At 43.2% G+C, this 27889-nt stretch overlaps 1 protein-coding gene and 1 pseudogene across 2 annotated transcripts in view; one reads left to right on the top strand and one right to left on the bottom strand.

Annotated features, from left to right (window-relative positions):
* LOC308419637 (nucleophosmin-like) overlaps positions 1–27889 on the top strand; it is a 506796-nt pseudogene that overhangs the window by 472792 nt on the left and 6115 nt on the right. The gene's annotated exons all lie outside the window — the stretch shown is intronic.
* Positions 14262–27690, bottom strand: LOC308419557 (Fc receptor-like protein 1; the record flags this gene model as incomplete). Its single annotated transcript, XM_080915326.1, has 7 exons — positions 14262–14425; positions 15755–15826; positions 16006–16067; positions 18532–18556; positions 19911–20189; positions 20359–20646; positions 27666–27690. The coding sequence occupies 7 exons, from the start codon at positions 27688–27690 to the stop codon at positions 14262–14264; spliced, it is 915 nt and encodes a 304-aa protein (XP_080771452.1).

Here is a 27889-nt window from a genome sequence, read left to right as displayed (position 1 = left end):
GGCAGTGAGAATTTTAATCACTCATGAGTCTTACAAAGGCTACTCAGGAATATATATTCAGATTTGTCTGGTTGTAGAAAATTTACAGCTTTTTCCTATTTAAAAAAAAAACAGTAACTTTTTCTTTTCTTTCTTTTTTATTTAAACCGAAAATCGGGAGAATTATATCCTGGGATTGAACAGATGTCAGACTTGCTCAGAAGAGAGTTCTGTCCCTTACATTCTCATGGTTTTAGTTTGTGAGATAGCTGTGTTGTGTAGCTGAGGCTAGAGCTTTGGAGTGACAGGATTGCAAACATGTATCATCGTCCCAGAGTGACAGGACTGCAAACATGTATCATTGTCCCAGAGTGACAGGATTGCAAGCATGTATCATTGTCCCAGAGTGACAGGACTGCAAACATGTATCATTGTCCCAGAGTGACAGGACTGCAAACATGTATCATTCCTGCTTGCTTCATAATTGCCATTCAGCTTGGTCAGTATTGTGAACTTGACCTTCACTTAAAAGAGGCACACCCCCACCCACCCAGAGGGAAAAGAATGAAAACAGGCTGATGTTTATTCTGAATAAAACTAGTTTGGAACTATTGAGAAGCACAATGAGACCTTTCTCATCTTGTGCAAAACCAGCTTAAAGTCTCCAGAAACAAGGGCTGGAGAGCAATGAGGACATATTAAGCTTCATGAACCTGTCTGAAAGTACACATGCATTTAGTAGAAATTCAGGGCTAGTTCCTGTGTGTTTTCCTTTGTGTGTGCTTGCCGAAACTTGTAACTATTTCTTTATATTCTTGCCATTTTCATTACTCCCAAGTACCCCATAGGGGCTTGTGTCTGTCTTATAAATTTTATATTTTGTTGAGGACTGTAAATGGGCCTTGGGAAACTCTGGACCAGGATTCCTCAGTCTTTTCTTTAAATGGTCATGTGGATTTCGCTATTGAGGTGCTGGAATAAGCTGTGCTTTTTTCTTGTCCTGGGGTGTCTGGCTTGTACTCTTGGGATGCTAACAGGCTGCTCAGGGGAAACAAAACACAGTTTAAGATAGGGGTCTGAAGGAGGCTGTGGGGTCTCAAACTCCTGGGCACCCAGAAGCTGCTGAGAACCACAAGGAGTTGAGAACGGGGCTCCCATCCTTCTGTGTAACTTTGCTGGCAACTGCAAGGAGTTGAGAAGTCTGGATCAGGGCCTGAGGGCCTGGATAGGGGTGGGAAATGCAACTTATTTCAGTGTGAGTGCCAGGGGTATGAAGGGGCCTTCTGGGGGAGACTTAGGCTTGGCTCTGTATAACAAAGGCCTCTCCTCCATGGTGGTTCTTGAAGAAGGAGACAGTCCTTTTGTGTTCAAAACTGCTTTATTCTTGGTGAATGAAGATGCATACAACTTACTCAGGGTGAACCAGAGATACCTTTAAAATACCTTCTGCAGGAAGGGATGCCCAGTAAGGGAAGCTCATTAGCTAAACACTCAGGCCGATCTAGATACCTCATTAGCATGGATCACATCTATGCTATGTGACCAGTTGTCATGGTCCTCTTAGTGGGGTGTTGTGGCCACATGCTCCAGGACAGGAATCTGGTCAGGAGCTACTGCAAACTCCTACCCATTCTTAGTTATGAGTTTTATCAGGGTTCTGAACTTTGCTATTACCTTACTAGTTCTTCTGTCTGATGGCACTATCCACTGCTCCTCATGGTCATTCTTCTCAGACATAATTAAAAAAAAAATCTGACCTCTTTCTCTATGAAAATTTAATGCCACATATTTGCATACACCTCAAAGCATCTTTTAGTCATTAAAAAAGAGTAAGGAGATATTTTTAAAGATTTATTTATTATATATAAGAACACTGTAGCTGTCTTCAGACACACCAGAAGAGGACATCAGATCTCATTACAGATGGTTGTGAGCCGCCATGTGGTTGCTGAGATTTGAACTCAGGACTTCTGGAAGAGCAGTCAGTGCTCTTAAACCATGAGCCATCTCTCCAGTCCAAGCAGGAAATTTTTACCTTCCCAAGAATCAACTCTGCCTCTTTGAGAGTGGCATAAGAGAGTACTCGTTGGTGAAGTAGACACGTGAAAATAGATACTCCTCAGCAATCTGAAGGCCGAACAGAAAGTAGTGGCTGTTCGAGGATGCCTTTATAAAATGGAACGTTTTACGGTTGACTTCTCTGTAGCTAGCATGGCTGTCAACATGGGAAGGTGCAGGTGAATATAGCTTTGAAAAGCAGTATGCCAGAGTCAGACTAATTCCACACATAAATTAACACAAGCTCACATCGTGGTCAAACGTAAACATGCTGATATTCGCTGGCAGTTGGTTTGCATGGTTGGAAAGAGATGCTTAGAAGACAACCTTCTGAACCTTATTATCCATCTGTGGTCAAATGATCACTGCTATTCCTGCTCTGGTTAAACACAGTCTGTGTCTTGTTTACACTGCAGACCTAGCACCCAGCAGAGGGCCTGGCATTGATAACCAGGCTCCTATATAGAACGGTGAGTGTTCAGTTAGGTTTTGACTGTATATAACAAATAATTCTTATCTCAGTGACATGCCGTGTAATATTGGGAATATATTCATACTCAAAAAGTCATCAGCTATTGAAATTCAAGTGTAAACGAAAGTGATGAATTTTTGTTTGTTTAAATCTGATCATCCTTACCAAGCCATCACTTTTAATTTGCATGGATGAATTAGTGGAAGACTTGTGTTAAATGGTCACTGGATTTTCTTCTGCAACCGAAACGCCAGACCTCGTAGTGCCATCGCCACACACTTCCATGGGCAGAGAAGGGATCGAATCTTCAGACGGTGTTTTGTTCAGAGAGCTGGTGATGTCAGAAGATGAGAAGTCACCCCCTAAAAACAAGTGCCTTGCACCTGAGAGCCATGGTGTTGGTGCCCTTCTCTCACACGCCTCCCTGTTACTGTCTCTCTGTGTAGCTGAGTGTGGATGCCTATGAAGGATGTTGAAGCTTACACTCTTCGAGTCCCGTCTGGACTCTGGGGTGGGGGCTGGATGCAGGGTTAACTTAGACTAAAGAAACTGTTAACAGCATCCCCTGAGCAGACTCCTTTCCACAGTGGGTAGTACAGACCTGTCTTTCTGGCACAGCATATAAAGTTCCCTTGTCTGTCTTGCCTGTCCCCTTTCACTTCTGCTTGAACTCATTTCATAAGGAGATGAGCAAAGTGACTTTTCTGATTTTTAAAATTGGAGAGAGAGAGAGAGAGAGAGAGAGAGAGAGAGAGAGAGAGAAGGAAGACGCAGAACTCTTAACCTCTTGATACAAGCTGTGACCTCCAGGCTGTGCTTCCCTGGAACTGGGAGGAGTCTAGATCAGCAAATTCTCAGAGAAGCAAACATTTCCACATAGTTTCACATGCACAATAAATACAAATAAATGAGCCAATACACATGTGAGCATTTGGATGTTTACAAAGAAAGGCTATTGATATGACCAGACCCTCTGGTTCTTAGCCTTAGGTTTTGGTCACACACTGTGATATTTTCTAGATTGGACAGAGATATTAGGCCTTTAAGTCTTTCTAAATTTAACTTCTGAGTTTGCACCAAGGGCTTGCAGCCTTAAAAGATAGGGCTTATAATTTTTAGAGGAGGATACAAGGTTGGGATGTTTTTGCTCAAAGGTTGGTAGCTGTCTCTACAAAAGCAGGACCACACTCGTTGATAGAAATGAGGAAGGCACAGGAACATTATAAATGCCACTAAATATCTATGAATGTCATGACAAGTGTGTAGAAATGTAGCGATGCTCATCCCTGAGCCATCGATCAGGAATGGCTGGAATGGTCTCTGAGGGTGTGGAGCCACTCAGCAAAGACCCCGGGGAACCTGGAGCCACTATTTCCAGGCAGTCATGGTTGAAACAGTTGAAGCACATGGTATCCCCACACAGTCTCTTCACTTTTGTAGAACTGGTGATCAGGATAATGTTTTGGGGTGACAAAATTTGTTGTACGCCACAAAGCAGCAAATAAGATCTAGTCCCAAACTGGTAATGCTTCAGATGTCCCCTTGCACCAGCCACCCCAGATCCCACCATGCATTCATGTCCAGGGAGCAGACCTGAAACATATCTAAAGAATGACTGAAAACTAGAGTCTGTCACTTCAGATGGTCAGGTGGGTCCTGTCTTCATCCTACGGGAACTGTGCCTCATGAATCTATGGATGTCCAAAGGGCACAAGCATCAGGTAATTGTGGAGGAACACCTTGGGAAGACGCACTAGCCTCTTTGGACACAGATTTCAGAAACATACACCCCTGTCTTAGTTTAGTGATGGGCTAGATTTCCTAACTGCAACAACTAAGGAATGATCACAGTGAAAATGCTTCCCTAGGGCCAGCGAGGGCAAAAGCAATTCAACTGGAAGACTGCCCTGCTGTTTTCTCGGTTCAGCATCAAGTGAGAGCTCCCTCACCAGATGTGGAAAGCACTCCCCTTAAAGGAGAAGTGAAATCAAAGAAGCTTTGAATAAATTCCATGAAGAAGAAAGTCACGGCCTCCAAGTCAATGAACGCCCATTGTCAACCCCTAACCTTGTGTTGCAAAGTGCTCCCAAGTGACTTGAAAATGGTTCGAGTCAACTGCTACCAACTAGGCCCCACTGCCACTAGACAGAGAATTTAGCTCCATTTCCTCCATGGGTGAGTCTATTTCTTTGGTGGTCTGTGGTGACCCTGATTTCTCAGACAGCTTTAGCTCTATCCACACCCTGAACACTTCTGATCTGAGATTTATTAAGAATAAGGAACCAGAGGTGTAGGTTATTTTGATTTAGGGTCTTAGCTAATGTTCAAATTTTTTAAAAGGATATCCAGTCTTGGGGATAACAATAGTATATAACTAATACTACAAAATAATAATTATTATATTTATTAGGTCCAAATGTTAGGGGAATAGCCAACCAGTATTTGAGTGGGTTTAAGGTCCACTTCTTGAGTTAGAAGTCAGACCTAAAACTGTTAATGAGGCCAAGAACCTGAAACTGTCATTCTACTAAATGAATAGAGTTATAAAATGACCCCAAATGGCACATTACTATACCCTAGGTTAGTGCATTGCTGATTTCTCATCAGAGAGCTTCTTACAGACGATGATAATTAACCCAGATACTTAATGACTAAACAGCATGCAGAAAGTGAGAATCTTTGGAGCACTCAGCCCTAAATGGATCTTCTCTGCCCCCCTACCACAAGGCTTGGATCTACAAAGAAGAGATAGAAGGAAGAATGTAAGAGCCAGAGGTGGTTGACTTTTAAGGAAACTGCATTTTCCAGACACCGCAGAGAAGATGCCTATGAACTTGCAGAGACCGTGACATCATGCACGAGACCTGTGCACTCTCAGGCCAGACCAAATCCCAGCAGGAAGAAGGGCACATAAGCATGAATAGCCGAGTCGTTATTCTCAAATACCAGCTGCTGGGAGGGGGACGAGTCCCCTTTCATCAGTGGGATGACACTAGGATTTGTTTCTTAGTGACTGTTTTCTTGGGACATGTTTTGTTAGTCATCTGAGCATTTCCTTTACCACAGAGAAGTTTTTGAGTTTCATATCCTCCCCTCCCCAACTTGTCAAAATTTGTTCTTGCTTCTCACACAACTGGAGTTCTGAGAAAGCCGTGTCTACACCCCTATCTTTCTTTTACATCCAGAAGTTTCATTGTTTCTGCTCCTTCATTGGGGTCTTTGATCCTGTTAGAGTTATTGGGGTACAGGAATTGATTTTGTTTACTATGTGTAGATATCCCATTTTTTTCCAGCACTATATTTTCTTTGCTGTGTACTTTTGACACCCTTGCCAAGAATTGGATGGCTATTGCTGTGTAGGTTTTTAACTGAGTGTTCTCTACTTCATTGATACACATGTCTGCTGTTCTGCCAGAACCATACTGGTTTTGTTAAGATGACCCTGTAATATAACGTGAAATCATTTAAGGTGATCGCTGCATCATGGTAGGTACCGTTATTGAATACACACACAGACACACAGACACACACAGACACACAAGACACACACACACACACACCTCCTGGATCTTTGGATTGTTTTTTCTAGTTTTGTTGGGAATGAAATTAGAATTTTGATTAGGATTGTATTGAGTCTGTATGTTGCTTTTGAAGAAAGGTCATTTTCATAGTATTAATTCTTCCAGTTCACGACCATGAAGACCTTTCCCATATCCTAGCATTTTGCTCATGTTTTTCCTCTCTGTGTTAAAATTGTCATTATAGAGATCTTTTGCTTCTTCAGTTAGACTTTACTGCAAGGCCTTGTGAGGCTGTTGTGAACGGTGCTGCTTCACTGCCTTCTTCCTCAGTGTTTGCCGTTTGTGTAGGAAGGCTACTGATTTCCTACGTGTTTTCTGATGGATACTTTAGGCTCTATTCTGCATGTATAGAATCATATCACTTTAAAGTAAGTGTGCTTTAACTTCTTTCCTCTTTATATGCTATTTTCCTCATTTGTCTTATTGTGCTAGCTAAGACTTCAAGTCCTGTGTTGAACACACTGAAGTGTGGTCACTCTTACATTGTTCCTGGACTTAATGTTAATGACAATTCTTTGAGTGTTTCTCATCTTTCATGGTGTTAGGAACAGGCTTTTCATATATAGAACTTATTATACCGGGGTCAGTTCCTCACATTCCTAAATCTATCCAGAGTTTCTCTTATGAAAGAACAACGGAAAGAGATTTTGGTCCTTTGGCTAATTTATGTGATTTATTACATTTACTGATTGCTGAATGTTAAGTCAACTGAGTTTCTGGAATGCAATCAATTTAATCGTGGTGAATTTCACCACTTATGTGCTCTTGAATTAACAATAATATTTTATTGTGATTTTTAAAAATGTTTTTGTTCATAGGAAGATTGGTGTGTGTGTATGTGTGTGTGTGCTCTTGAATTAACAATAATATTTTATTGTGATTTTTAAAAATGTTTTTGTTCATAGGAAGATTGGTGTGTGTGTATGTGTGTGTGTTTATTTACTTTTGTTATCAAAGTAATATGGGCTTTGTAAGTGGAATTTAGAAACATTATTTCTTTTCTGTTTTATGGAATAATTTGGGAAAGATTGATGTTCAGTCTTTTAAGTTCTGATACAGCCCTCAGTGTGCCATCTGGACTTGGACAGTGTTTAGTTGGTGTGGTGTTATTATCACTTCTGCCTCAATAGTTGTAGTAGGTTTGTGTGTTTGTGTAAAATGTTTGTGTCATCTCACGTTAAGTGTCATAGGTCTTAAGTGTTTAGAAATATGTTCATTTATTTTCATATTTTCAAGTTATAAGATTATAAGTTTCCAAGATATGTTCTTATGATTTTTAAATTCCATTTGAACAGTGATAATCTCCCTCATTTTATCTGTAAAATCTTTCATTAATTTCTTCTGTCATCTTAAGTGTTTCTTTGCATACACTACTTTGGGAGTCTGGCTTACTCTCAGTTTTCTGAGTCCCTAACTTCTCCCTTTGAACTGCTTTCCTTGCATCACATAAGTTTTGGTGGATCATTCAATGAATGCTTATCTCACTCTTGGAATTTAAAATTCCTTCTTGATTTCTTCAGTGACCTATTTTTTCCTCTAGCAGTTGGCTGGTTAATCTCCATGGCGTTTTGTGATTCCTGTATTGATTTCTAGTTTTATTCCTTGGTGGCCAGATAGAAAAGAAGTTATTTCAAATTTATAAGCTTTTGAGACTTACTGTACATTCTACTATATGATCTGTTTTAGAGAAAGCTTCCTGGAATACTGAAGAAAATGTGTATTCTTCAGTGTCTTGATGGAACGAATGCTCTCTGTTTTGATGATTCAACCCAGGATGCCATTGAACAGGATGTTTTTCTCTTTTCCCGTTGGAATGCTCTGTCTGTTGGTGAGAGTATAGTGAAATCATCCATTATTACTGTAATCTAGGAGTTTATAAATAGTAACTTGAAACTGGATGCTTCTAAAGTTGATGTACATTGAGGGGACCATAAGAAACCCCATTGTGTGGAATTCCTGAATGAATGTGTGTTGTTGGTATGAGATGGCCATGCCAAAGATCCAGCCTCCTAGAAAAATGGCAAAATCTTTTCCTCAAGGTCAGGCTGAAAAGGATGGCAAGAACTTCCATGTGCCACGGCAGTGAGTATGTTTACAATTTTAATGTCTCTGCTGGGCATGGTGATGCATGCCTTTAAACAGCACTCTAGAAGCAGAGGCAGGCACAACTCTGTGAGTTCGAGGCTAGCCTAGTCTCCAAAGAGAGTTCCAGGACAGTCAGGGCTTGAAACTCTGTCTCAAACCAACCAACCAACCAACCAACCAACCAAACAAACAAACAAACAAACAAAACAACACCCAAACCAACCAACTAAACAAACAAACAAACCCCAAAAGAACTTTAATGTCTGATTGATGGGTTGTTCCTTTAGTCAGTATAAAGTGCTTTGTTGTTGTTGTTTTCAATCTTGTCTGACTAGCTTTGGTTTGCAATCTATCCAATTGTAGAATTGTAGAGTCTGCTTGTTTCATTTCCCTGAAATAATTTTTTTTCTGTCCTTTTACCCTAAGGTGGTGTCTCTTTTTGATGTTAACAGTTGAATGGATCCTGTTTCTAGATATAATATGTAGTAGTCTGTGTCTTTTAACTTGAGAATCGAGATCATTCATAATCACTATTATTATTGAGAAACCTGTTCATTCCTATTGTTTCATTGTGTGTAGTATTCTAGATTATTCGTGTTCACAGTTATTATTGAGAAGCTGTTTCTTCCTATTGTTTCACTGAGTTTGTAGTGTCTGATGTTTGTTTACCCAATCCCCTTTTACTTAAATATTGCTCTGACACATTCCAATCCTTTTTCTACTCTCTTGGATATATATTTTTTTCTCTTTAGTTTGAAGAATTCCTCTCCTTCTCTGTGGAGCTAGTTTAGTGATCTTCAATTATCTTAGCCTGTTCTTTTTATGGTTAAAAAGTTAGTTTCCTCTCCGTTATGATAGATAATTTTGTTAAGCAAAATAGTCTGGCTTGGGAACTGTTTCCTATCAGAACTGAAAATATATTCTTCCAAATAAACCCCACTTTAAAGATACTATTGAAAACGTGCTGCCATTTTTCTCCTGATGTCATTCTGATAAGATTGCGTTCATATGTAGCTGGGTGCTTCCCTGTTAGGCCCTTTGCTGGGGTAGATAGATGGGAGAGCCCATGCTTCCTCATCAGGCTGGGCAGTTTCCTTTAGAGATATATGACTATGAATGATGACCTGTTTTACTTGTTTATACCCTCTTAAGCCCCCTTGCTTTTTTTGTTCCCTGACCAACTATAACTTAAAGCCTGGCAGGGAGATACTGCCAAGTTCTTGAGACCTTTCTGAGCTGGTTGGCCTATCATGTCCCCTATTCCACACTATCTTACAGTAAGCAGGCTTTCAAGCTTGTCAATGGAAGCACCATTTGTGCTAAGTGGTAATCTTCATTACTCTTTGAGGTCCATTGGGGCCCAACCCCCTCTAACTTCACACATTGGCCTTCCTAAGCCAAGTAGACACACTATGAGTCATGTCCTGCTAGAGCCAGGGAATATAAGGAAAATTCCCTTATGTGAGAGGCTAGCCTTCATGGCTTTTCTACAGACATCTATGTAGAAATTTACAGAGGAATTACTTTACCAGATATCTTGGATGCAAATGAAAGTAGCAAGATTTTGGATGGTGAGCAATAGGTATGCACAGGGCAAGAGGAAGCTAATCTCAGGGTAGCATACCAGAATGTGTCAGTTCTCCACCATCTAGACTGGAGGTGGCCCTTTACGCAGGTGACACCTCTGAGAATGTGCAATAGGATTGCACATTTTGTCACACTCTCCAATTTCGCTTTTGTTTACAGATGGAGACACCTTCACTCAAGATTTCTACCCACTATCCTGCCTCCTGAATAACTGAGATACATTGGAACCTCAGAGACTCAAGAAAAATGTCTTCATATTCTATTCAGCTCAGATATAACCTGCTCACAAGAGAGTAATTAGCCTTTACTATCACACCATTCCTCAGATTTAGTCTATGGACAGGAAGAAAAATGGACTGAAATTATGTATTTCTAACTTAACCTATTATCTAAGGGCCAAACTGATTCAACTGTGTAAAATGAATTTTACTTAAGTAGCCATATGTGTAAATATCATATAAAGCCAGTTTATGTGGGACCTTTGGCAGGGATCATATGCTTTTATAAGAAACTGTCTGCCCTCCTGAGAAGGCCTGCTTTGGGGACACTATGCCTGCAAAATCTTTGGTTCTCTATAAAGAACCCTTCTCTCTCCAGCATCCATCTTAGCTCACAAGAGACCCATTTTTCTCCTCCCAAGGATATACAGTATTGTTGTTCACCCTTGGCGGAACTCAAAATTAATCCTACAGTGTCTTTGCCATTGTTCCATTTCTATAAAGAGACACCATGTCTAAGTTAATGGTTATAAAAAAAAAAACATTTAATTGGGGGCCGCAACTCCTGATCCTTCTATTCCTGTTGAAGTTCCTGACGTAGGCTAGGTAGCAAAGAGGTTGCTTGCTTATCTCTGGGCAGTTGTGGCCATGGAACTTTTGATTCTGTAAGCTCAGAGGTTTACCTTTGAATATTCTCTAATGAATACCCCATATGGTATAGGAGGTATTTTCAACTCTATGGAGAATCTGTGGATAACAAATCATCATTGCTTAAACACCGGGCCCTCGTGTTGGAAGGTCATGAAGTGATGCTTAATGCCTATCAAAATTTAAATCTTTCCGCATATGTCCCAGAACAAAAGGGGGAACCCCTCCACTTGTGCGAAGAGGCCTTCCTATTGGCTATCTGAGCAGCCCATCCTGACTGAAATATTCAGCCTCCAAAGACTCCAGATTTAATATTGTGCACTGCAGGAGCTCTTTCATCAAGGATGGGATTAGGATGTGGTTACACTTTGTTTATGAGTTTGGGCATCCTGCCTTGAGGCCTCTACTCCAAAATTCTAGTGCCCAACTTATCACACTCTTTGATTTCACTATTACCCTTGAAGTATCCAATAAAAGGAAGCTAATGTCTGTAAGGATTCTACACAAACCTTTCTAATTCTACATGCAGCCACAAGTGTTTTGAGAAAAATCCATTTTTCTTTACAGCAGCTCTCTCTCAGAACATAATAGACTGGACACAACCCTAGCCCCCATGCAAGTCTCTTGGGGGAAAGTGGTCTTTTAAATACTACTGAAGCCATCATTAAACATTCACAGAAAGTTCTTAAACTCTTAGATGTTGTCCTTCTTCTCATTCAAGCTTCTGTAATAGACACCAAATGTTGAAAGGTCCAGTGGCTAGGGGAAATCTAGCAGCTGCCTCCAAGTATAAAGGGGCAGCTCTGGGTGACAAATGGCATGTGACGCTCCTTGTTTTTTGGGAAAAGTTCCTGCTGCCTCCTAAAAGAACCCAATATTCCCTCACCAAGCTAGCTCTGGCCTCAAAGGATATCAGCTAGACCGGCACAGATAGAGGGTCTCGCCCAGTATCTCTTGTTTCCTAAACTTCAGTGAAGATCCTAAAGCTTCCTCTATCCATCACCTGGAACAGAGGCCACTGGCCAAGAGGATGTTCTTACTGAAGCCATGCAACAGCTTGTCCAGGTTCATCACCAAATCAATCCACCAAACAAGCACCTGTACCCCAGGGTACCAACAACTTGAGACTTCACTAAAAGGGTTGGCAGATGGACTTGACACCTGCCGGGAGGACCTACATCTCAACTTCTTTTAGTCCCTGTGTATATTACAGGCTGGATAGAGGCTTTTCCATGTAAAATAAAAGACTCCAGGCAGAGGACTAGGCTGGGGTAGTCTCAGACACGAAAGATAAGCTCCCAGGGTCTTACTGAAGGCTCCGAGGATGAGGATACTATCAATGTGAAGAATACATATTTTTTTGAGACAGGGTTTCTCTGTGTACCCCTTACTGTGCTGGAACTTGCTCTGTAGACCAGGCTGGCCATGAGCCTGGAGATCCACCTGCCTCTGCCTGTGAGTGCTGGGACTAGAGGGGTGCACCACCACTGCCTGATGAATACTTTCATTTTTAATATGATGCAGTGATTATATATTGTTCTCCCTGCCTCATTGGCATCCATACTAGCAGATCAAGACTTTGTAAAAAAAAAAAAATCCTTCTTTTGGTATTTTTTTTTCGTGGAATACTTCGTGTTTGATATTTAAAAGTAACGTTGTACGCAGTGACTTTGACAGATACTGTGCTCCTGTAAATAAGGGCGATGGGCAAAACCTTTGGCTCCCTGGGTTTTGCTTATTTTTGTTTGTGGATCAAACTGGGGGCATTGAACCTGTTGACAAATGCTTTTTCTCGGAGCCAAATTCCCCAACCTCCCAATTTAATCTTATAAGAAATTTACTGTTTTTCCTTTAAATTTAATAAAACAATTCTGTATCTTTGGAAAATAAAAGAGAAATGAAGAGGCAAAAATTAAGTGCGAGAAACTGGGATGATAAATATTAGTGACTGACCTGATACCCAGGTGACCGACGGCGCCAACTTAGAAAAGACTACATCTTTCCCAAGGCAGACCCCCTCTGGTATTGCTGGAAGGTGTGCAGATGTGTATATATTTACTGGAGAGAAATTTAAGAGTGTTTAGAAGCAATGTGTCATCCCCGATTTCCAAATGTGCTCCTCAGACAATCCCACGGGAGAGTGAAAATGTGAAGATGTTTAGCGGACACCACATTTATTCTATGAACATCTGAAACAACCTTAATGTCCATCAGTCGTCAAAAGTATTAAAATGTTGTGAGTGTAGATGATGTGCCTGGACCACACATTTAAAACTGTTCAGATGAATAGCGTTCGGTGGCAGACAACTGCAAACCCAGTACTCGGGAGTCTGAAGTGGGACAATCTCAAATTCTAGGAAAACTTGGTCTACATAGTGTTCTCATAAAAGAAAAATGTTAAAATAATCCATATCAGATTATATATATTTGCTACTATATAAAAGGAAACTGCACGTATTTATAATGTGAATGCGCAACCGAGTATTGCACAGTCTTTGAAATAGTATGGTAGATATACATTTAGACCTGGAAATATTTCAGCTACTTGAGTAGCTATGCTTTTGATTATATATGCATGTGTAAGTGCTGGCAAACAAATGAAATGCACACAGAGAAATATGTGTACACACATGTTGGTACACATAGAGAAATACAGGCTAAGTTTTTACAGTGGTACCATTTATCAGATACCGTAACTTGTGGTATCTGATAGCAAAGACTTTTACCTTTATTTCTAAATTGTTTTAATATATAAATGTGAGATTGTAACTGATTTACATAAAAAATATACTTCAAGCAAAATCACATTCATGAGTAAACACTGTCTTCCTATATTCATAAAGCTTAGTCTAAATGTTGCATCAAGTTCAAAACTTAGAACTTGTTGAACCTTTCAAAGACTGTATTATAAACCCGAGAGGATTTAGACTAGTCTGTACACACACAAAAAAAAACCACATCACTAAAATTAAATGTAGCCACAGGACATTTTTATGCAACTGTGTTTTAATTCCAAATTGATGACAGTGACTCAAAAGTCCACTGTTGGGTATTTTGGGACGTGTACACAGAGGAAGAAGCATAGCTCTCTCCACAGAAAACCCACAAAGCCATTGATCTTGGCTTTGTGCTCTCCAAGTCTCAGTGTTCCTCGGCTGCAAGACTCCAATTGCTTTCATCACACCATTTTTCTCTTGTAAGTAAAAGTTCATCGTGCCCCAACACCGATGGGCAACAACCAGATGCCTCCAGAAAATGCTTCTGGCTTCCCTGTTTAAGTTGGTTAGCCTGGGTGGTTTCCGCAGGACTTGCTCCAACTTCACACCGGGTAGCTGGAGGACCCATCTAATGAATGGCAGCGTGTGGGGAAGGTGTCCTGGCAAGCTATCCCTGTCCCCAGTGTCCCCAGAGGCCACATCAAGCCGTGGGCTTGTTGGTAGCACTCCGCATTGCTGTTTACAGAATTCTACACGGGGTCTTCATAGTCCACATATGTGATGTTTATCCTTGGCTTAGAATAGATTCCAGAGGAGGCCTGGAAGGACCGAAGGAGAGAAGACAGAAGGACAAGTCTTCCACTGGGCCTCTTCACAGTCAACCTGGCTACATTCTGTCTTGTGCACATACAACACCTTAAAAGGAGCCTCTTGGAAGCCTGTGGCCTTTTGCCAGCATTGTCAAGAGCCTGTGACTCTGGAAGATTCGGAGGTGTTTCTGCTGAGCCAGTGATTGTTCAAAGACAATATCAGAATGGATTAAACTGAATGTGCTGTCAGGGTCCACCGAGGACTTAAGTTCTGCTTGACGGAGCAAAGCCAGAGTACCCACAGTTTTCAGAAAGTGCCTCTGTAGCATTATGGATGTCTTTTAGATTTTTTTAAAATTGTGTACGTGTGTGTGTGTGTGTGTGTGTGTGTGTGTGTGTTTATATGTGAGTATGTGCACACAGGTGTAGGTGCCCATGGGGAGCAGAAGAAGCTATTGGATCCCCTGAAACTAGAGACACGGCCGGTTGTGAGCTGCCCGATGTAGGTGCTGAGAACGGAATTCTGGTCCTCTATAAGAGCAGTGAGGTTCTTAACTGTTGATATCTGTCCATGGATATCTTGAATTACTCAGGAGTTATAAATTAGGAAGTTTTCATAACCTACATCATTACCTCAGTTTTGTTCAGTATTAATGTAGTTTTATTGCTAACCATACATCACTAGCTGAATGGCTGTCCAGTTCAGCAGTATTTTAGGATAAAGATTTTTCAAATAAATAGAACTTTAAAAAGACGTATAAACCACAACTGAACTACACAGCAGCACATCGCTCAGAGAAGTGTGTGTACCTGTAAGCTTCCAAAACTCCCTCGTGCATTGATCCTTTGTTGTGGAAGCTAAATGCTTTCTGTCTCTACTGTGCTGTCAGATAAAGGGTACCGATGTTTCCTTTCCTAAGCAGCTGTACTGTGCGAGGTATTAGCATGGTCTCCTGAGCAAACAGAGAAAGGCAGGCGGACAGTGACAACTGCTTACCTCACTTGCCCTGTGTGTCCTCACGTGATGAGCTGTGGAGGGACAAGTAAGCTGTGATATTCCATTCATCTTTAACCTTTTACAACCCCCCCCCCATTCACTAACATTGTTTCTTCTCCTGCCTGTTTTCTACACATTGACCTCCAGTATATTTCCTATCCTCTTTTCTGTCACATGACCAACTGTCTCAGCATCCACAGAAGGACGGACAGCCTGGGGTCAGTGGGCAAGTCGGCCCTTTTGCCACTGGAGACACTTCAATACCTCTCTCCTTGTCAGGACTTGCCACGTATAGGATGGGACAAGAGCTGCAGCTACCGTGAAGCGCTGCAAGGAGAGCGTGGGGCCACAAAGAAGGCAGGCAGCACCTTTGGGTTGCCATTGAAAGCAGGCAACTACTGAACCATGTACTAGGCTAGCCTAACAACAGCACCGGGCTCTACTAGACACAGCTTCCAGAACAAAGGTCAGTTTTTAAGTAAGTACAGTCAGCCCTGAGAACAAATGCTGCCATGCTTTGGGGCAGAGCTACTGATTCTTGGTTCTGAGACAGACAAGAGTCAGAGAAAACTTCATCCCATTCCAAATCTCACCAAATCTCACCTGCTGCTGGTCCCAGATCCTGCTGGGTGTGGTACACCAGAGAATAAACATCATCGCCGCTAACAACGTTCACTGAGACAAGAAAGGAGACAGATTGGAACAGTCCTTTCCCCCTGTTCTTCCACTGACCCCTCCCCCCCACCTGCCTCCTACGAGGTCCCAGCAGAGTTGACCTCGGCAAGCAGATACCACCCAGTACAGCCTCCCCTTCAGCTTGTGCTGTGTTGACCCGGATCCTTGGGAAGCCTCACCATTCTCATACACCGGGGAGCTGGGGTAGCTGGGTTCTTGGGGCACAGTCTGCGGAGGGCTCCTGCAAACACAAAACACATGCCATTCCAGATGTCCCAGGTGTGATCGATTGAGATTTTAAAGTGTGAAGGAATGGGCCCTGTACAGAATACCAATCCATAGAAAACTCAACATCTGGGAGGTATAATAAGCAGAGTCCTCACTCATGGGTGGACCTGGGCTCTGTGGTGTGGTGCATGTTCCACAGGAACTGGATGTTTTACTCACTCATTCTCTGATATCACCCACACATCTGGCTCGTATCCAGTTTCTCTGCCAATAAAAGAATTCAAAGGCAGGAATAATCCTGCGTGCAGACGGTGTGGAGAAATTGTGACCAAGGCAGATGGTGGAAGACCGAACCAGCAAAGAAAGAAGGGCTAGGGATAACACACGTACATCTGAGGAAACACACGTACATCAGGCACACAGAGGAAGACTGTCACCAAAGCAAGAGGGATGGCCGGTCTGAAAAAGCTGAAGTCAAACTTCTCTTTGAGGACTATTTTGTTGTTGTTGTTATTTCTAAAACATTGAAACAACAATTTGGGGCTGGTCAGTTGAAAGACTGGATGCTCATTGGCCCACACCTGCCATGTAAATGTGTCCTGGTAAGATCTTGAACTTGAAAGCCGGAGTGATGGCTCATCAGTTAAGAGCATTCGTCTAAAGGACCTGGGTTCAGTTCCTAACACCTACATGGAAACTTGATGTAACTCCAGTCCTAGGGGATCACACAGGCAATGCACATACATAACACACAGTCAAAACAGGCAAAATGTCTATACACATACAAATAAATACACATGCTTTAATAGAAAAAAGACCTTGAACTTGCTGAGTCAGTCCATCATCAAGACTCCATTGGAAAGAGGAAAAATCTCAGAAGGCCATTGTTTTAAGCTACCAGGCTTTGGTCTTGGGAGGGTGATGAAGAAGCCAGCATCTTGGAAGTTCACTTTCTCCATTACCTAGTCATGACCCATGTCCTTATCTGTCTTATCAGGGAGTCTCATTCCTAGTCCCTTAGAACGGTGCAGGATACTAAGTAAAGAGTCAGTGACTCATCTCAGTTAAAAATGGATAATTAACCAGAGTAAGCAACTTGAGCAAAGAGCAAAAGAAAGTGGTCACGTACATGCTACACCACCGGGGTGTGGAACAGGTATTCATTGTTGATAGGGAAGATACTCAAGCTAAATTTGGAGCCTGAAGGATTTTGGAACAAACATCACCAACAGTGTTGTCCGTGTGTTTGTTACTGCAAGCCCTACACTTCAGAGACACCCAGTACATGAAGCTAATAAACCAGTGGCAGGTCCCAAAGACGTCAAAGGAAGAAAACCACAGAGGCATCGGAAGAAAGCCATAGGGAGCCCGGAAAATGGTGTAAGGTAATTAGTAAATGAGAAACGGCAAATCGATGCTCAAAGTTGCCAACGGAGGAAACTGGGAAGTGAGTTTTAGGTGTAGTAAAACAGGGAAGCAGCTCCTGAGAAGTTCTCATGCAAGTTCATCAGACGGGAAGCAACCAACAGACCCGTGAGCTACGACACCTATGAACCACAGCTGCCACCAGTGTGGTGTGACCCCCAAGGGTGCAGTCATGCCTACTTGTACTCAGAGATGATGATGTCATCAGTCTTAGAGGAGACCACACCACCACCGGTTTACTAAACCAGCCTGGTTTCTGACTACATTTTAAATATTGTCCTTACACCCACAGGTCAGTGTAGTCCATACCCCTCCCTCATCAAGGAGACTTCTCTACAACAGGCAGAGCCCACTACAGAAAGCCACAACCAGTTAAAATGCACAGTTGTGAAGTCTATTCCCAGGGTATACATCTACAAAATGTTTCCACACCAGAGGCTCAGGAAACATGGTGCAAGAGCGGGTGGAAAGACAGAAAGAGTCAGGGATCCGAAGTTTGCTGTTAGACCGTGTCTTCAGTCATGTTGGAAGCTGCACCTTAAAGTCTCACCAACGTGACTTTCTAAGCAAAGATGACAAAAATAGGCCTATTAAAGTGGGCAGGGAAAAGTCTGTGCACAAAGAGCCCCAGGCAACCAAGGAACGCTGAGAGCGGGAGAGACATATTCCACAGAGAAGAGACACCAGTGCATTATCCAATACCAGATACCAAATGATTAGCCCTGCAAACAAGCATACAGGTGATATACAGACTGAGCAGGTGGTGTTTAGGTTTAGGTGTGTGTGTGTGTGTGTGTGTGTGTGTGTAGGTGTGTGTGTGTGTGTGTAGGTGTGTGTGTGTGTGTAGGTGTGTGTGTGTGTGTGTGTGTGTGTGTGTGTGTGTGTGTGTGTGTGTGTAGATGAAAGAGGCCATGAATTTGAAAGGAGCCAGGAAGGGTATATGGGAGTATTTGAAGGGAGGAAAGGAATTCATATATTACACTCTCAAAAAATAATTTTTAAGAAGCAGATTTGGGGCATTACCAGCACATAGGAGAAGACAGAGCCCTTACCTTAGTGGATCTTCTGATTGTCTTCCTACAAGGCAGAAAAATGAGAGCATGTATCAGTGGGGCTCCCTTTCACTGCCCTTCTGTCTTGTTGAAGCTCAGTTTGGATGTCATTATGTCCCCAGGGGGCACTTATGGGGTCTTCATGTAACAATGTGATTCAGGTCCAGAAGAGTTAAGTCAACTTCCCAAAGCCCATAAGTACCAGAAACATGATTTTTGGACCTGTCAAATGCTTTACCTTTAATTCTGCAACCACCCTGATACACCTTATCCTTCCCAGAGCCTGAGCTAGATGCTGACGTAGCGAGTTACAGGTGGGACGAGGCAAGCTGTTCGCAGATGCTCGAATGATCACTGCACACAGTCCCCTACTGACACATCTCTAGCTTGCCCAGTGTAGAATAGGCTAAACATAACTACATATTAAATTATGGGTTGGGATAAACAGGGAAGGTAAATAACTTAAAATTCAAAATGGAGAATGGTTATGTTACCAAGTGAGACCTCCAGGAGAGGGAAAATAATATTTCGCCCAAAAGTGGGAAACATCCAGGAATAGTCAAAGCCTGTAGGGATGTGAATTCTGTTTCAGGGAGAAGGAAGGTGATTGACAGCACCCTTGGGTAAAACTGCTGCACTGAGATCAGGACCAGGGCGGGGCCAGGGTGAGCAGCCAGATGTTCCTCTCCCCTACTTGCAGACTAGATTTAAAAATTCGTCCCATTTTATGTAAAAGTTAAACCGCAGAAGTAAAAAGATATCTGCTGGTGAAATATGAAGACATAAGTAACTTTCCTAAAAATGGTGCTTTAACAGGTTTATAAGAAGACCCATAGACAAGGTGGCTAGGCAAGGCACTTCACCCCTCAGGCTGTGTGCCACAAATGTGGTCTGTTTCAGGAAAAGGGGGTATAGAAGCAAAACCTGGGCATGTTCAGTTACTAACCTATTTTTCTCTTGAGCCAGTAGCAAAATATTAGGACCATGGTGATGGGGCCAAGACAGCCAAGCAGCCACCCGGCGAGTCCTGGGGAGAGGTGACCGATTCCATTCCCAGTGGGCACGAAGAAAAGACCTGCACACAGGCTATGGTAAGGAAGGGATTGTGTTTGGAGAACAGACATCTGGGGTGTAGATTATGTTCAAGGGCTGCTCCTCATGAGTGTGTGTGTGTGTGGGGGGGTGTCCTTATTTATCTAGAGAACTTCTGCTTCTTACACGTATGAAAGAGGATAGACATTCAAACTCCATTCTCTGCACACGTCACGTACATCACCTGTGACAGCATCATGTACAGAAACCCTGCCTGAAACCCTGAAGCTCTCCTAGGATGTGGGGGAAGAGACACTGACCTTGAGAGTCCCAAGCCTAAGAGATACCTGTTATGTTGAGAGCCACCACTTCACTTCGTTGGGCACCCTGGCCATTGCTCGCTTCACAGGAGAAGTTTCCAGAATGTTCTGCAGTCAGGGAGAAGTTGAGGGATACTCCTCTTCCAGAGCTGTCAGAACTGTTCCCCAGAAGGATGCTTTCATGATAAAACTGGTAGAAGACTGGGGGCGAGCCTCTCAGGACCTTACAGTGAAGCTCCACCAGGTCCCCCAGCACAGCCTGGCTTCCGGAGTCCCCAAATGTAAGGACAGGGCGAGACACTGGAACTAACCAACAGTGGACAATTAGAGAAAGGTACCTTGATAGCATAGCAGACCCATGCTTTCTGCCTGTCCTCTAGAGGCTCAACCCCACTGAGTTCCCCAGAGGCAGCTCGGGAAAGTGTGGCGCTTAGATGAGGCTTGCTGGCTAAGATGTGGTGTTTGCATTGCTTACCTCTGACACTGATGCTCACCAGCTCACTGGGGACGGGGCCATTGCCGCTGTCAGCCGCACAGTAATATTGACCAGCGTCACTCTGCTTCGTTCTACTGATCTCGAACTCTGCTGTTAGTGAAGGCTGGGTCTTCGTTTCCAGATTTAAACCCAGGGCCCCTCTGTACCAGAAGTAAGTTATATCTCTGCTGGCATTATCAACCGAGCAGACGAGGACCAGCTTGTCTCCCTCCATCACCCATCCCCCTGGGGGCTGGGTCTTCAAGCTCACTTCGGGGTCAGAAATTCCTGTGGGAACACAAGACTCTGCTGGGAGTGTTTCAGGGAGAAGGAGTAGGTGTGGCAGTCCCAAGAGCCAGGGCTGCTGGCAAGGTCAGTAATTTTTATAGCGTAAGTGGGGCTGGTGTTCTGTTGAATTGAAATCATCTTGGGTTTGGGTGATAGTCTCAGGGTAAGAAATGCATTATGCCTCTACTGTAGAGTGTGTGATGTCATCTCCCACCCTACGATGACATAACTCTACTCAGCACAGGGCTAAGAGATGGATCTAGAGATAGGACATAAACAGAAACTCCAGGGAAGTATTAGACATCTTTTGTGTTCTCAGCTAGTAGGACCTACAACATCTCCCACAACCTCCTCCGTAGGCACACGTTTCCCTTTGCTGTGAACCTGCCCCGTTCCTTCTGGAACACATCCTAACCCTATATGTTGGGATCAGCTTCCAGAAGGCAATGTTCACCTTTGGCTTAAATCTCATTGTCTTAAGTTTTAAATTTCTGGTATAATTTCTAAAGTTATGCCACTGTAGGTATACTGAAGACTGTCACACGGGATGGTGGAGCTTGAAGTTTTTGTAAACTGTCTCTGTCTCTCTCCTTTCTCCTTCTCCCTCCTTCCCATTCTCCTTCCCACCTTCCTTTTTTCCTTCCCTTCCTCTCTCCTTTCCTTCTTCCCTCCCTTTCCTCCTCTTTCTGTTGTTATTGTCTTCTCTTCCTCCTCCTCCTTTTTTACTTTGGCAATACCAGGAATTAAAGCAGTGGAGCCTTATATATGCTGGGCATATGCTCTACCACTGAGCTAAAACTCAGCCCACCGTGTGTGTGTGTGTGTGTGTGTGTGTGTGTGTATACCATATTGATCAAAGGTTCCCCTTTCCCTGACATCTCAGACACACAGCATCACTTTCAAAGGCACAACAGGGGACCTGGGGAGTCAGGGTTCAGTTTTCTGTTGCCTCTTCCCCAAGTCTCAGTCTTCCCTGAGTCTCAAGCATTCTTCATGGAGAAATAGGGGCACACTTACCTGGAAATGCCCTGAACCCATCACCCACACAGTCCAGGTCTTTGATTCAGAACTTCTATTCAAACCTCTGAAGAATGCATGGGACAAAATGAAAGTCTAACACATGTCTTAAGTCATAGGGATGCATGCTCTGGGGTTTCTGGGCTCCCCTTCCTCAGCTTCTCACAGTCCCATCAGTCCATGAATTCCATGGTCTCTTTGGGCTTAGCCCTGAGAACCTCTCAGTTTGGGAGACTTTAATAGTTTCCCTATGAAAGAAACCATTCTCTTCACCAGATGAAAATATAGAGTCCTCTGGGTTCCGGGTGAGTCCTAGTTCAGTGAGTATAACCTCAGACCCCTCCTACAAGAATGCTCTTTGAAGAATCCCTTTAGACTCCAGTTACAGCTACAGTTAGCATCTTCTTCACAGTAGACATTTGTGATCCCCAGAGGACCGATAACGTCCCAACATTTGAAACTGAGCAGACAAAGGAAGGTGGTAGGCACCTGCAACCCTGTCTCCTGACTGAGTTCTGCTTTGTCTTCTATAGCTTGTTTCAGAGCATTCTCAGACATCAAAGATTTCCCTAAAACATGTAAAGCAACAATCTCCTTGTCCTGGATGTGGGGTTGTATTTCTGTTTAGGCTATGATTGAGTGTCTGACCTTAGAGCTACAGGAGAAAACAAACAAAAGGCACATATAGCATCAGCGTAGACATGACTTAAATTTGGATACCAGTGATGGACCCAGAAGATCAGAACCTTCTGTTCCCTCCCATCATGGGGATCTTTGATTCTGTGTTGCTGGGTGAAACAGACAATCTTTTTTAAAAAAAATAAAAAAAATTTAAAAGGACTTATTTATTTTATGTATATGAGTACACTGTCGCTGTCTTCAGACACAACAAGAGGGCATCAGATCCCATTACACTTGGTTGTGAGCCACCATGTGGTTGCTGGGAATTATCTCAGGACCTCTGAGAGAGCAGTCAGTGCTCTAACCACTGAACCATCTCTCCAGCCCCTAGACAATCTTCTTTCACCTTGTGGTTAATAGTTTGTGAGCAAGAGATTAGTTTGTGCATGGTAGATTTGCATAAGCTTCACAGTGAAAAATTTCCTGTGGCAAGAAAATCAATTAAATTTGCATAAAGCAGAGAGAAAGAACAAGAGATTGTGCTCATGAGAGTGAGAGCGAGAACGAGAGAGAAAGAGAGACAGAGACAGAGACAAAGAGAGACAGAGATAGAGAGACAGAGAACGAGCGAGCGAGCACAGCTATGCCTACAGAGTGGAGCTAAGAATCGCAGGAGGCAGCAGTGCTGTTGGTTTTGCATGTGACTGGGGACTGACTACAGTGCTGTGCTCTGTGGCTCTGCCTTCTTCTCAGCCATTGGCCCTGTGTCCCCAGCTGAAGAGCACAGCAGACCTGGAGCTCCGAAGGAGAACAGATCTGTTCTAACAGAAATCTCTGGTGCTCTCTTTTATCTCTTTCGTCTTTGTGTGACCACATTTCCCTCCCAGTGCTGAGGTGGCTTCACCACAGCTCACCCAGGCTTGGCAGACACAGGCCACAGCCTGGGCCCAGAAGAGTCTCTGAAGTTTGTTTCCGAGACAGGACAGGCATGGCTGCTCAGCCATCCACGTGCCTCATGTGCTGATCTGGGGGACAAGCTACCCCTAGACTGTGAGGAAGAGGAGGAGCGTAACTCACCAGCAGGCTCACAGGGTAGAGCTGGAAAAGAAACCAGTACAGGTTAGACCAGAGCAGTGAGTTTCTCCCACACTTAAACTTCTCTAAGGGCTTTCCCAATAGTGACCTCCTCTACCCTTGTGCCTCCCCAACACCTTCCTCCCCCCCTTCTGCTGCATCTTCCCCTCCCCGAATTTCTTTCTCATTTCTTTTCCCACATTCTACATCATCCAGAAAAGACACATAGTGATTTTTATGATTATAAGGTAATTTTAGTAACCTTTGTCCTTCATAAGGAGCCCTGTTCTTCTCCCACTCCCCACCCCAAGGGGAAAGGCGATTTGTTCATAAGATGCTGGGAAATCTTGTGTTTCAACCACAGAGAAATAACGTTGAGCTGCTACTTTACACAGCATTTCGTCTAGTTGTAAAGAGAAAGCTATGCTATTAACAGAAAACCTGCAGCACCTGGGAATGGGAGAAGGATTGGTAAATACAATTTTAAAAGAACAATGTAGAGGTGAGTGCTGATGAATCTAGTTACAGTAAATGGACAGTAACAGTTTTGCTTAAGTGGAGATATTATTGTAGATAATCTTAAGAGCTATCAGAATGGGTGAACCTATACGTTCTTGCTATTAAAGTCTAAAAAGGTTACTGTTCAGCTGGGTGGTGGTAGTACATGGCTTATCCCAGTACTTGGGATGCTGAGGCAGGAGGATTTCTGAATTTGAGACCAGCCTAGCCTACAGAGTGAATTCCAGGACTCAGTTCAGAGAAACCCTTCTTGAAAAACAAACAAACAAACAAACAGAACAGAACAAATAACCCAAAGTGACTATTTAAGGTAAATGAAGAATATTTCTTGATTGACAAGGAAAGCAGCGATCTCTGTATCAAACTAGACAAAGAATATGACAGGTGTGTATGACATAAAGGCTCCAATAAACAAGCAAAACTCTAAGTGTATTATATTTGTTTAGATTGGAAGGTGATCATTTTACTAATAACCATAAAAACCTCCAAACTGAAACAACAGATCAGCATCATTATATTGGCAACTGTTCAAACCTGGATGGTTCTGGATGTGGGAAGAACCCTGTTCTCAACTGCCTGTCGGTTTGTTCCAATGTCCTACTCCTTCGTCCTCTCAAAAACCTGAAGTGTCATCGCTGGACTTGCTACCAGGGTAACAACAGTCAAATAAGAGTTGGCTTCCAACTTTCTTCCCATCAGAGGAGGCTCGGATCCAGGGAAGAATTAGGCTTCTCCAAATACACTCTCCGAACCCAGGGATTTGGCCACTTTGTTAGTCAAATAGGAGAATGTCTGGGGGAAATGCAGGTTTTGTCACTAGGAGAGATACTGATAATTGTTCATCCTCTCACAGGCCACGAGGCCCTGGAAAGTATGTCCTTCCTCTGTTCCAGAGTCTTTTTCTATGAGATTGGGATAGTGACAGAACCTGCCTTACTGTGTTTGTAGAGACAAGTGTGTGTCCTCAGAGTGTTGAGACCAGTGCCTCAGATTTAAAACCTGATCAAGATTTTCTCCTAATTATTAATTATTTTTTATTATGCTTAGCTTGAAATGCCTACTTGGTTAAATTCTTATTTGAATAATCACTTCCTCAGGTAATAGCAAGGGATCAGAGAGAGAGCTAGCCGAAGAATCATATTTATGTGTTTGTTCATAGATAAATACTTTGCAATACTTGGCTGGCACAGAAAACACTGCAGGAGAGAAGGCAAGAAGATTGGATGGGCAGAGGACCAGAAGGTTTACTGTAAAGTTGTGTTTCCAGGAAGTAACAGGGACCCGTGACACCTCAACAATATGGCTGCCTAAAGAAGACCCAAGCAATGATAATATCAATACACATGCTGACACACAATGGGAAATCTCATGTGGCCCACCCCCAGACAAATAATTACAGGCAGTGACCAGTGGGTGTGTGGAGGGTTACCCTTTCCCAGGGATGAGTTCCCCAATCAGTTGTTCAATAGCCCTGAAACTGTATACACAAAAACCAGACCAATTTACTCCACAGGTTATGGTTACGTATTTATGTATGGAATCATCATCATCATCATCATCATCATCATCATCATCAAAAAGGTTATCAATGTGAGAGGGAGCGGGGGACTTGAGAGGAGCTAGAGGAAGGACAAGGAAGGGGGAGGCGATATAATTATATTTTAATTTAAAATATTTTGATAAAAATAGAACATCATTTCAAAGAACAGTGTTCAGATGAAAAACAAAGCAGGAAAATAAGCTGTATTAAAGCACCAGGCCATCTGGACACTCAGAGCACTCTTGGTCTAGAGCAGTAACCATGAAACACTTGGGTATGAGAGGGAATGAGGGAGGGAGGGAAAGAGATGGAGAGACCACGGAAGAGAGGGAAGGAGGGGGAGGGGGTTATCAGCACTATTTTTAAGTCAGAAAAATGCTTTGTGGGAAGACTCTGATGTAGTGGTGAAATGTCAGACAGAGATCAACAAAGCTAGTTAGGATTCCTGGGTGAGGTGACACGAAGTGATGGGTGAGGTTAGGGAGAACTTCGGAAAGGAGCAGTGTGGACGAACGGTGGATTAAAGTGAGCTCACCAGAAAAGGAAACAGTCGAACACTGGCCTGCGTTAAGAAGGAGAGAGGAGCTCGCGGGACAAGATTGGGGGCTTGAAGGAATCTTTGATATGATAGAAATGTTCCCTGCTTGGATTGACATGGGGGGGAGTCTCAAGAGATTAAGAAAGGCAAGTCTCAGAGTAACTAAAAATGAAGTGTATTTGTTTTGTTTTTTTTTTAAAAAAAAAAAAAGAACTGGGGAAGTGGGACAAAGCGAAGTTGCCGAGCACAGAGCGAACCGAGCGCAGAGCGAGCTGAGCGCAGAGTGGATGGGGAAACAGTGAGGTCATGGAGGGAAAAAAAATCTCCAAGCATGCCTGTAGGAGAGTTCCATTGAGTAGGAACAAGCTGGAACAGAGGAACATCTGAGTGGAGGAGGGTCTTGAATAAGCAAATGGAGACGCCTATCTTTGAGACAAGGTCTATTTACAGAGCCAGAAGACAGGCGGTAGTTGGTAAACACGGGAGTAGAAAAACGGAGAATTTTCTTTTTACTGTTTTTACTTCTAAAATAAAGTATTAATCAAAGTTATAAAATGGGGCCCAAAAAGATTAAGTCTGAAAAGAGGAGACCCTGAAGCATCGTCTCCCATGCATGAGTGGGAACACAGGGCTGTAGACAAAGAATGTCTGCGATTTGATGTCCGCGGCACATTGTGACAAGGTGCCAGGTGAGCCTTTGTTTAAAGCACCACGGTTTAGACACAGTTAAAGTTTGTCTGTCATCTGATAGTGCAGTAGGGACAGATAGTCGAAAGAGCCTCCGCAGCCACGCCACGTTGGGATGAGCTGCAGTCTCCGAGTCCCTGACGAGTAAGCCTTCCAAGTTAATGATGGATGAGTAATCCTGCCATTCTGACCTATGACACCAGAGAAAGCGGAGAGTAGCTATGGTGGAATGAGGGGGCTGACGGTAAACACTGCCGTTCTAGCCTGTGAATAAAAGGAAGTGAAGGTCAGAGAAGAAAAAGGAATGTAGGGACCAAGTTGTTGACACTGTGTGTGTGTGTGTGTGAGAGAGAGAGAGAGAGAGAGAGAGAGAGAGAGAGAGAGAGAGAGAGAGAGAGAGAGAGAGAGAGGGAGGGAGAGGGAGGGAGAGAGAGGGAGAGAGAGAAAGACAGAGACAGAGAGACAGACAGAGACCACAGAAGCATCCCCGCCGAATCCCCAAGCATTACCAGGCAGAAACTTAGTCCTAGAATTCTCTATCCTTTTCGAGATCCCCGATCCCAGACCCCACTCCAAGCTGTCCAGCTCACCATAGATCAGCAGCAAGAGCCAAGGTATCATGAGGACCAGGCCTGGGATGGTAACTTGAAGGTGCCTCTCACGAAAAGGAAAAAAAAAAAAGCAAAAGCAGACCACTCACAGAGGTGTCCCAGATGACTGCTTTAGGCTTCTCTGAGGTTTGAGGAAGTTGGGGTCGGAAGTTAACCTTCAACACGAGTTTACAGAAATAGAAATACGAAGCAACATTGGCCGGTGTTCATTTCTTTCTCTATGAAGGCCCCCCAAAAAAATGAGAGATGCTCCTTCTTATGGTTTGCATTTCATGACTTGGAGCTTTTGTGCAGCATGAGGTGCAGGCCTTCTTTTTATAACTTTGATTAATACTTTATGAATTAAACATTAATATTCATGTTCCAGTAGATGATTTGGGCTTCGATGAGTCTCGCTGAACTTGAGTCTTGCCGAATTTCGCACTACGCATTGCCATCTCCGGTAAGGCTGTCTATTTCAGTGTCTGATCAAATGCACCTTCTTTTTCACAAGCTTCTATTGCAGGCTCTGTGTCTGATTCAGGAGTGGGAGCATTCACAGGCCATGTTCTGTGTCTGCTATTGTTGCATATTCTGATTTATATAGGGTCCTGCTATTCATATAGATATTTTCTCATGTTTAAAATTTCAGTGTCC

The sequence above is a fragment of the Micromys minutus genome, assembly GCF_963924665.1.
Source record: "Micromys minutus genome assembly, chromosome: 4".
NCBI classification, from domain to species: Eukaryota; Metazoa; Chordata; class Mammalia; order Rodentia; family Muridae; genus Micromys; species Micromys minutus.
Note: the sequence above shows the minus strand (reverse complement) of the source record. Positions and strands in the feature narration are given on the sequence as shown.